Source organism: Chenopodium album, chromosome 26 (assembly GCF_948465745.1).
Source record: "Chenopodium album chromosome 26, dcCheAlbu1.1, whole genome shotgun sequence".
Lineage (NCBI taxonomy): Eukaryota > Viridiplantae > Streptophyta > Magnoliopsida > Caryophyllales > Amaranthaceae > Chenopodium > Chenopodium album.
In genome coordinates, this window is record NC_137859.1 from 2,618,425 (window position 1) to 2,630,065 (window position 11,641).

Below are 11,641 nucleotides of genomic sequence, written 5' to 3' on the forward strand. Positions count from 1 at the left end.
TTACAAAAAAGTTTTGTCAAACCATTGTATAATTGGGCGAGAATTTATGTTAAACAAGCAACTTATAAGCTGCCAAATCTCTTATGGTATGTTGGCTTATAGTAATGTGATAATTAGAGCAATGATAACTACTTCACCTTGACTGTTAAGAGTGGAGGGTCACTATCTTTTTACTGACAGTTCAAGGATGACTAGTATCATCCTAGAGTGGTTCAAGCTTTTCATTTTAGAATTGTTACTGAAACTGCTTGCTGACCTGGGAACTGGATGTATGTCACGTTGCATATGAAATGGACATGTAGATATTAACTTAGTAGGAATGTTTTTCTGGGATGCACTGTATTTTACTGATTGAATGAAATAATCAGTCGGCAGACAGACTGTAGATGTACTGTGAATCTGATATAACTCCTTGTTTTAGCTTGGCTATTAGTTTGATGTGCTATGATGCCTATGAAACACTGACATTGTTTGAGCTGAGATGCAGCAGTAACATAACGGTTTGCAATGCTATCTGAACTTAGTAGTCCTAATCTAAACTTATGTGTTTGTTTTTCTGCATTATCTGAACTTATTAGCACTGTCACGAGCTATGTGAACTTATTTTACCTGATATCATGTCATTGATGTCACGGAAACAAGAAGATTGGAGATAGAGCTGAAATACGAACGAAGACACACAATCCTACCCTGTACTCCACACAACTTGATCCCAATGTAAACCTTATTTGTAAAAAAATACTGAAGTTGTGGAGCTATCTGAAGTGACCTTTTATTAGAGTTAAAATTGGAGGAATTTTGTGCAAAGATTCCATTCACATTAGGAGAAGCATTGTCATTCGCCACATTACATCTTGTTTTTATATGGTATGGTTTTAATGTTTATGCTTTATTATAGACAATTTGCAAAACTCCAAAAGCCTAGTTTTTTGTAGGATCAGGTAATTTGAGGAAGCAGATCATCCAATTACACAGTATCAGCATCTTTTTTTTTTTTTTTTTTTCCAAGAAAATCATTTTATTTAAAAAACGATTCGACAGTAATTTATGGATAGTCTAGATAAGAATATTGTAATTTTATGGATAGTTCCTGTTTAAGAATAACCAATTGTATTTCTTATATGTCTCATTAGGCATTTTTTTAATAAGTCTGCCTTAAAAGAAGATAGACCTAATTGTCTTTGCGTATCATTCTTTCAAAAAGCAAATGTATTTTAATTAGGTATACTCAAGATTATATATTCACATAAAATGTGATTTTTTGGGGGGACATGAAATTATTGTCAAATTGTTAAAAACGACGAATCTACTAGATAATGTTAGTTGACAAACTATGTTCTCCATTGTTGTGGCTAAATGTAGATCGACTTGAGGAGTTATCAGCGTGTTTTACTCATTTAATTTTCACTTGTATGAACTTATTAGTTCTTATTCAATTTTAAGATAAATAAACTTGGATACGCGTTGTAGCTCTTATTAATCATTATCAAAACTTTATGATTATAACTTATTATTCTTTATCTGTTATCCAACATATTTTTCATATCACAAACTACAGTAAAACAAGGATCCTTCATAAGTTGGGCCCTTGGCAATATGACTTCACAGACTTCTGAGTTTGGTGTCCCATGGGTCACATGCACATTTCTCATGGGTTTCAAAATTGAAATATCCAATTCCAAATTGTGCTTAATTTTCACCCAACGTGGCAATCTAAGGTGCACTACCAAATTTGAAGATAATGTTACATTATTTTTTAAGGATAAAATAGAAATAAAAATGGTGTATAATATTTGACTTTATGCAAAATTAATATAAACAAAATTGATTGTTCAAAAGAAAAAAAAAATATAGAAAACAAAATTGAAAACCATAAAATGAAGATGGCTAATTTATTTTGCATCTTTTAAAGGCCACAAAGAATTTCAGCCCAAACTGAAATCATCTTTAATTTCTCAACCTTTTGGATTTCATTTTCCCTCTTCACAAACTTACATTATTACTTACATTAACTATCATCTTAATGATAGTGATACCACTAGTCTACTACTAATCTCAATGGAGGATACATAATTGGGCCCTCCCCCTAAAAATTAATTAAATAAAAAAGAGATAAAAAATAAAAAATACATGTGCATTAAAACTTCTATGCACATGTAAAAGGAATATTTCCAAAAAAAAAAAAAAAAAAAAAAAAAAAAAAAAAAAAAAAAAAATCCGAAAGGATTAGTAGGAATTAAAAGAAGGTTTAAGAATTAAAATGGAGTACGTTGCCTTCTTTGTTGGTGGCTTTTGGTCCCTCCATCAAACACTCTTTACATCATCTTCTTCTTCTTCTCCTTGGTATTATTGTTCATTGCTTAAACTTAAAAATGTTATAGCTATATTTGCTCCAAATTTATTTCAATCACTTTCGTGGATGTACCATTATGGGAAAACCATGCTTCGGAACAGGAAACGGTCCATATTGTATTCCATCTTCGTCTCCTATAGCTTTCCACCTGATATAACATATCATAACCACATTCAGTCTATATTGTTTTCGAAATATGGTTGTGTAAATGCACAAGACATGGTAACATTAGTTCAATGTTATTCAGTATTTCCATCATGCACACATTACATCTAAATGCACCCGTATACACATGAGTACATGACACATATGGTGCACGCACTATACACAAAGCGTGTACCACTGTAGTTTATATCAACTAGGGTTATGTTCGTTTTGTAAGATTTGATGTGGAGAGTTTATTGATCATGTATGAGATCTGAAGATATTAAGTCTAAACAGCTGGCAATGAAGTAGTTTGATAGCCATTTGATTGGTAGAATGATAGTAATAATTTCATCACTAGCTGGCAAACCACATATCTCTGACTAATAGGCTAATCCTAGTAGGATAAATAATCATTGGTAGATACTAATATCGTTTACAAGTCAAATAGGACCCAAACACTCAAAATTATTCTGTGATTTTTGTCAAAACATATAATTTGTTTTGATGTGGATGTAGAATATGCTCTTTTAGTGTTTTAAAACCGTTGGTTTATCTTTAATTTGTTAGTTGTATAATTTATTTATTTATTTATTTATTTAGTTATGAAATGAAATTAAGTTTGTATAAATATATGAATTATGTCCTTGCTTGTATGTGTGTTGATATGCAAGTTTGAACTACCCAAGAAAGAAATCATGTGCACTCTCACTCATCATTGTTGGTTTTGTTTTGACTTTTGATATTGATACATGTTATTGATGCTTCATTTTCATTTATCTTCACAAATCACAAGTGTGTTTAATGTGTGTATAAGTTAAGAAGTACTTCCTATCGAGAAAAAGAAGATGTATAACTAACTATCATGAAAAATTGGCTATAAATTAAGCAACATTCACAAACCCTTTTGATTGTACATTGAGACAATCTCATTGTAAAATGATCATGTAACTAAATGACTAACACATCACTATTAGATTGGTAGTTTCTTTGACTATTCTGATAAATTTGATTTCGAATAGTAATCAAAATGACTACTCGTATATCAACTTATATGAAGTTAATATTTAGCAGGATCTTATTCGGTACCATCACTCAATCATGTTATCTCATTGTTAAGGACCTTTCAACCTCAAAACTATGGAGTATAATGATATGACTACCCTAGCTTCTGAATAAGTACCATTACATTGAGGACCATATCTTAGGACCACTAAATACAATTTCAATTGAGCCTCAAAATTCTTAAGTACAATTATATCTTAAAACATAAAAGGTCAAAATATTGCAAATTCAATTGAGTGTTTGACCCCATATAACTCCACAATGCATGACATTCACGTGATTAGATTCATTACATAGTAGACTAGCTAAGGCTAAGTATTAGTGTACTACTCCCCTCTTCCAAAAATTTAGGTCACATTCTTAAATAGGGTATTGGTGGGCCAGGCTCAGGCCCACTGGGCCACAAAGTGTAGGTTACATGGACCATCTCCAAAGCTTAAGGAAACCATAAGGTCGTGGTCCAATTTTGGTCCCAAAGTCTGTACAGCCCACTCACTCAAGCTTGATTATTGTAATTTCTTATGCTTTTTTTTTTACCCAATTATTGTACTTTACTCCACAAAAAAGATCCTTTTTTGTTCTCAAAGATTTTGTCCATGAGAAGGACCATGACACTCACTCATGACTCATCTTCATGGCCTCATCAATTTCCTAATCTTTCCTTGCTCCTGCCTATATGGCGAGTAACACAAGATCCATGTTGCCAAAATATCCCCTAAGTGAGACTTGACTCATCTTATAAAGTAATTTTCGATACATCCAACAACATTTTGGATGCGCCATATTTAATTAAAATAGGGACTATGATATTGATATCATATTTAGGTTTCTTTTGGAAGGTAAGCATAAAAAAATACTACCTCCGGTTTTTATTACTCGCAACAAATGTCTCACAAATAATACCCCTTTGTTGCAAGTATTAAGAACCGGGGTAGTACAATTATGATTTAGAGGTGAAGAGAGATTGACCTGTAGGTGGTGGTGAGATGGTGCACGAAAATTAGCATTTCAAGCTTGGCTAGCTCACTGCCTGGACAAGAGTGGACTCCATTACCAAATGGCATGTATGTGTTAGGTCTTGGCGGTACCTGCACCATTTGTTTTCATACGTTAGCAAAACGAGATCACTCATGTAAGAGCAGAGTTATGTTCAAAGGAGAGGGGTCAATTGACCTCAATTAATTCGTCACATTTTAGTTTTAAACAAGTTTATGTGAAATAATAGAGCATTATAATCAGAAGTGTGTAGAAGAGGAGTTTCAAATAAATTACTTTGTAAACAAATGTAATAAAGCCTAATAATGGGAGTACATAATTGATTTTTTTTTGAAGAACTTGGGAGATAAATTTATCTAAATTTGACTTGAACTAGCTTGAAAAATACTCCAACTTCATTAGAACGCAAAAATCATTGATTCTTTATACTTACATGATCTTCATGTATTCTATTATGTAATTATTATACCACAAGAAGATTGATAACACAATAGCACACATACAAAAATTATGCAGAAAATTAAAATTAAAATTAAAAAATTCCAAGAGAAAGTCACGTGCTTTGATGCTAGTAGTCTAGTAGAGATCTTAAAGAGGGTCCCTAATCTTCCAAATTTCCAAAGGCCTGAAAACATGAAGATTCATATATTCCACTGATATTGACACTTACCCCAAGTCCCTACCATACATAATCTAGTCATTGCAAACCTTATATTTTCAATCCCCTACATACCCCAAACATTTCCATTTTTCATTTTTTTTTATACTTTCTTTAGTAAATTAAACTATTATGTTTCAAATTAAATTAACCTTTTTTGTATTTTCTTAATTTTACTATTACTGATACAAATTCATATATAATACTCTGACCACAGCCATTCAACCACTAGTCTCGAGTAAATTCCATTTAAAATTAATATTACACTTATATACATAGAGATTATCAAAGATAGCACAACTGATCTTCTCATATTCAATTGAAGAAATAAACTTTTTTATATAGTGTAATTTGAATAGCTAGCATCTTGACTAAGAAAATAAATACTCCCCTAGTCATACAATACACGTATACGTACAACCAAAAGACATAAGATATTATTTCAATACATTACAAAAATAAAAATATCTTAGACATAATCTTTGACTAGTAGAGTAAGATTCATTAGTGTTGTAATATGTTTGCTCATAGAAAATTGACATCGATCTACTTCATTCTATAGTCTTTTTCATAGATTTATTTAGATAAACTCGAAATTACAAGTACCTCAAATCTTGAAGGGTCAAACTTTTCAGGTTGAGGGAAGAATTCAGCGCAATGGTGAATGCTTCTAAACAAGGGTAGCACTTTCCACCCTTTTGGTATCAAATACCCTTCAAACTCAACATCGTGGACTGCCTCTCTAAATGTAAATGATAGTATACTTGCTGTTCTCAACGTCTCTTGAATCACCTACATATACAACATTACAAGTTTTAATTTTCGCGTAAAATATATTTATAAGTGCATTTCGCAATCTCTGTACATTGTTTTACCATTAACACCTTAATTGTGGTTTAAAAACAATTAAAACTTGATATTTTAATTTAAATGTATACATTAAAATGTACCTAACGAGATTTTATATGATACAGTTATTTCTTATACAAAAAATAAATAAAGATACGCAAATTATCAAATTTACTTTGTATTAAATCATCAAATTACTTAATTAAAATGGTATTGAAATGGAAAAGACAAAGTGATGATGAATACCCGGCTAGTCAAAGGCATGTTCCTAGTGTCCTCCCACGTAAGACCACGGTTAGCCTCTATCAGTCTTTGTCTAACTCCTTCTTGTTCCTTCTGCAACCCCAAATAAATAAATAAATTACTCCGTAATAAATACATATATAAAGTACGAAGTATATACTATATACATACAAAAATACATTATTAATAATGTTATATGTAGTACGGAGTATTAAGGTATTTTTTTACCCTATTGTTTGTATACGTTTTGACAATTTCTTAATTTTACTGATTTTTATAAACATACCGTATTTCCTTGAATTTACTTTAAATGTTAAAAGTTTGACACGAATTTAAATAACAATTAAAATTTAGATTTGTATAACAAATTAACAATTCAAAATTTAATTTGCTAGCTAAGCTATTTGTAAACGTGAATTGTGACGGCTGATGAGATACCTTAAGAATTATTAAATCTCAAAAATTTCTCAACCAAGAAACCACCACATAATCAGGAGCATAATATTTATTTTATGACAGTATTGTTATTTTAATACATAGTGAATCTTTTGTTGCTTAGAAATGAACCAAAACAGGCAACTTTCATGGAAATCTAAGAAAAGACAAATCTCAAGTGTTTAAGCACGTAACTATAACAAGTATGGACTAGTTGATTCACATGTAACAAACTACAATTTGCCCGTATCTACAATTCAGATTATATCATATGATCCCGAGAATTATTCAAATCAATAAATTAATTAAAAGGATCAACTAATAGTATATACTAATAATATCCGTATCCTCAAATTTAGATCTATGTCCGTATATATGATACATATACATAATCATCCGTTAATGAATCAATTACATACAAAGATACTCACATCATTATTAAATACCCGTATTGCATCAAATAAAAAAATTATTAAATACCCGTATCATTTTGTACACGAGTAATTATTGACTGTATGTCTTACTATCTGATGTACGTAAATTTATATCATGTCTCACGTTAAATTAGTGCGATAACATTAGAGAGTAGAGTAGGATAAAAAAATTACCGTGACAGCTTCGAGAAGATGTTGATTATCATGTAAGTATTTGAGAACCCATGTGATGACACTAGCAGTAGTATCGTGAGCAGCGAAAATGACTCCAATAATATTATCAGCAATTTGAGAATCGCTTAATTCATAATTACTTGATGTTTCTTGTTCTCTTGATTTAAGTAACACTCCTAATAATCCTCCATCTATGTTGTTATTTTCCTTTCGTTTTGCAATAAGCTTCCTTAATGTCCCATTTAGAAGCTTCCTTGCCTATAATTGACAATAAAACAATAATTAATTATATAATATAGTCACTAATTAATTTTGTTTAATTAAAAAGTAAAAAATAAAAGGGGGGTCGGGAGTAAAAGTTAGGTAAAATATGATTTTAAGTAAATATGTCACATATCTAGTCTTACATAAGAGTCTCAAAATTGATATGGACAAGCGTGAAAGAGTTTAGGTAAGAATTAAGTTGTTTTTTTTTTTTTTCATGGAATATGAAAAAACAGGATAATGTGGGGTTGAAAGAAAATGAAATTAACCTTCATAGATTTGTGAAAAGGAGTTCCCGGGAAATTTAGGGGCATAGAATTGTATCCCTTCTCTAAGCATTGGTACAATTGCTTGATGCCTTCAATCTCCAACTCTTTTTTGTCACCAAAAGCCGAGATTATTGCCACGTCGAATGCATACTGGTCAAAACATTTTACCAACCAAGTTAGTTGATATTGATGAATAAGAACGAGGCCAGGTATTAAGGTAATCATCTTAATTAGTTTGAACTCACATATTTATATGAATTTTGAAATTTAAAACAGAACGCGATTTGAAACATAGAAGGTAGTTTCGAGACATAAACGAACCGACCATATTATGTATATATACCTTCTTCATCTCAACTAGAGTGTTGATGGAGTTATTCTCCCAAGTAGGAAGAAAGTCGAGGACAATATTTTCAATTTGAGAGACGGCACCCTTAAGAGCACAAGGAAGAAAAGAAGCTTGAACAAGCTTCTTGAGCTTAGAATGGTAAGCTCCTTGGTGGAAAAACAAAGCCTCAGGACCAATCATCTTCTCCTTGCTAGGTGGATAAGTTGGCTTAAAAAGATGAGCTTTACTTACAAGTACTATCTTTGCCGCTTCAGGACTTGATACCATTACACATGGACATCCCAATATATGAGTCTTAAATATATCACCATACCTACCCAACACAAAAACATGTATGTTAGCAAAAAAAAAAAAAAAAAATCCATGAACATGAATCGCGCATATTCCCTGACATGACGGCTGCTTTATCCAGAATTAATTGTCACGTTGATAATGTAATATGAACTGGTTGTGACAATGTGACAACTTAATCTGAACAGTTTTGGTCTAATTCATAATATAAACTGAAAGCGCGCATTAGTATATATTGTACCTTTTTTTTCTATTAGAGAAGAAGGAGTTGGGATTTTCAGTGTAGAGCTTAAGAGTTTCACCAAGATAAGGCCAACCCATAGACCCAGGGGGTAGTGGTCTTCTATCTTTGGGGTATAAAAACCATAGTAATTGGAAAAGAATAACAAGAAATAGTAGAGATAAAAAGAAGAGAAATAGTGAGATTAAGAAAGAAGTTGAAGGAGAAACAACAAGAAGGAGAAGAGGAGAATGAAAGGAAAGGAAAGAAGAGTATTGCATGGTTGTTGTTGTTGTTATTGTTGTTGGCTTTTGGGGAATAATAAGGGGGGGAAAAACAAAGATAGGTGGCAAAATAAGCGAAGGTTTTATTTTGTGTTGTTGAAAATTGCTGTTGTTGTTGTTGTAATTGTGTGGGAATAATGTTAGTTCAAAGTTGAGGTGAAGTGGGGGGGCCTTTATATAGAGAGGGAGATAGGTGAAGGCTAATTTTACATGACAAGCGTCACCCTTTCTTTGGCAACACTTTGCTTCTCCCTGTTAGGGCAGTTTTTCTTCCCCTCTCTTACTTCTCTTTCTCTATAATATGGTGGTCTTGAGTTCGTTTTCTAGGCCTACCTTACTAATAATATAACTTAATAATATAACACTAGAGTTAGCACTTAGTTACATCATAGTTACACGGTACGTACAGTGGGTCCCTTTTCGGATTTTATATTATTATAATTTAGGATGATTGGGTATGTTATAATTTGAAGATTGAATTAGAGACCTGATGGTGAAAAACGAAATTTAGAATAATATATAACATTGAATTTATTTGTATAAAAATTAATTAATATGAAAAATGAAAGTGACATCTATTATCTTAAGTTGGTTCCATCCATATATTTCATATTACTCAATAGTTAAAAATTGTGACATGCATGTTATGAAATGTCATAGTCATATCTCTTCTCAAAAGTGTCCATCTACAAACGAGAGGTTGGATTAGTGACTAGAAAAAATAAATAGCCATAGAGTGAGGATGATTATAGATTTATTGCATTTATGGGACTATATTATTTTGGTTTTACAACTTAAGTGCATCTATATTTTGTGATCATATATATATAATCATTTGTGGATGTCTTTGTCTTAGTATGAGTTATATTTTCTGAGTGGAATCAAGATTTACCATAATTTAAATAATGAATCACTCTAGCTATATTTACGAATAAACTATTTAATTATGTGAAAAATCGTATAACATGTTTGTGAATGAATGAAAATTGATTCTTTCATCAAGCTACATTATAGATCTATTATAAACTTATATTATTAGGTTAAGCGTGTGTGGGAAATCTCATGATATACTACAAACACAATAGCTAAATTTGAGTAGATCAGATAATAGTTATTTTTTCTTAAATCACATGAATTTGTATCGTTTAGCTCATTTACGACCCCTAACTAATTTCCTGGGAAATAGTCAATAAAAAATAACTACATTATATACATTTGAGAAAACTAATCATCTTTAATCAGAAAAATATTTTTTACTTTGTACTGTAGAAAATTAAATCATATTGCATACACTTTATATTAACATTATTACATGTACATATATATACACACAAAACCTTATTAAGAAGTCCTTAATGTGAAACTATTATTTAGTGCATGTATATTTTACGTAAAGGCATATATAATTTGTCGGATGTGTTGTCAGTGATCAATTGTTTTTTTATTGTTAATAAGATATTCCAAACCTTACATATAAATCGAGACAATCTCATCAAATGTCTTTTTATAGATTAGTGGTATACATCTAGCTCGATTGTTAAATTAAGTTTTATAATGATAATTAAATATGTAGTGCAATCCACCTTATTGTATCTATTGCATGCTAAATTTGTAGCCTGATTACTTATTAATGTACCTTTTAGCTCATAATGATGATGACGACAATTTTAATTTGCTCCCATCAATTGACATTATTTTGATAATAAACCCCTTTTGTGGAGATAGTAACTCTTTGTACTTAATAAAAATCACATATTATACATTTTTCTCTAAATAAAAAAAAAGAAAAAAAAAATCAAAGGTCAAATGGTCAAATGGTTCTTCTTGTTTGCATTTTATATGATCTCCAATGCACACATATTATTACTATTGATGATATCATTATTTATGTGTAAGTAAAAATTATACTCGTAAAAATTCAACAGTTTTAAAATTTTACATTGAAATGAATGCAACATGATTATCCTACATGCTAGTGTTTTTCTAATGTCTGAATTATATATAATTTACAATCATAATTTGAAAACTTTGACCACATAATTTAAATAGTGCACATGAAGAAAGTGTAGTGCAAGATTGCATTTTAGTCAAGTTATTCTCAATTGTATAATTAAGTTGAATTTATATACCTATTTTTTTTTTACTTATTTTAAATTAAACTAAACTTAAATAACTTGATTGAAACTATCTATTTATTACTTCATAGAACTTATTTTAGCTATAGATTGAAATAGGATAATCTTTATTTTTCTTGCCAAACTTAGCTTATCTAACTAACTTTATCTTCCCTATCAAAAAAAAAAAAAAAAAAATCTTTTCTAAATTTATTTGAACTTAACTCGCTAGTTTTCATAAATTATTAGATAGAATAAGATGAATAATATGCATCTTAATACATAGTGTACATGGAATTATAAAATATGTTTGTCCATTTCAGACTGATAAACCGAATAAATTAGGAATTACGGAGTATGTTTTGTCTAGTATGTTACGTATAAAATCCCTCATACAAAAGATGACTTAAGAATGTTATCTTTTTTAAGTTGAAAGATCGACGAGTCGGCACATGGAACGTTGAACGTAATAAGTGGCATCACAGAAAATGTGTTATAT

At 30.6% G+C, this 11,641-nt stretch overlaps 1 protein-coding gene across 1 annotated transcript; it reads right to left on the minus strand.

The window, feature by feature from the left end:
* Nucleotides 1-1,867: 1,867 nt before the first annotated feature.
* Nucleotides 1,868-9,149, minus strand: LOC145617495 (abscisic acid 8'-hydroxylase 2-like). The gene is made up of 8 exons (XM_081672202.1): nt 8,766-9,149; nt 8,228-8,546; nt 7,885-8,034; nt 7,352-7,609; nt 6,312-6,401; nt 5,823-6,008; nt 4,532-4,650; nt 1,868-2,501 (listed from the first exon to the last, which is right to left on the minus strand). The coding sequence occupies exons 1-8, from the start codon at nt 9,023-9,025 to the stop codon at nt 2,408-2,410; spliced, it is 1,476 nt and encodes a 491-aa protein (XP_081528328.1). The 5' UTR covers nt 9,026-9,149; the 3' UTR covers nt 1,868-2,407.
* Between the last annotated feature and the right edge of the window lie 2,492 nt (nt 9,150-11,641).

Coding starts and splice junctions, on each gene's coding strand:
- LOC145617495 (XM_081672202.1), bottom strand. CDS start 9,025: ATGCAATACTCTTCTTTCCTTTCCTTTCATTCTCCTCTTCTCCTTCTT. Junction 7,610..7,884: donor CTTTTCACAAATCTATGAAG/GTTAATTTCATT, acceptor TGTCAATTATAG/GCAAGGAAGCTTCTAAATGG. Junction 4,651..5,822: donor TTGACCCTTCAAGATTTGAG/GTACTTGTAATT, acceptor CAAATGGTGCAG/GTACCGCCAAGACCTAACAC.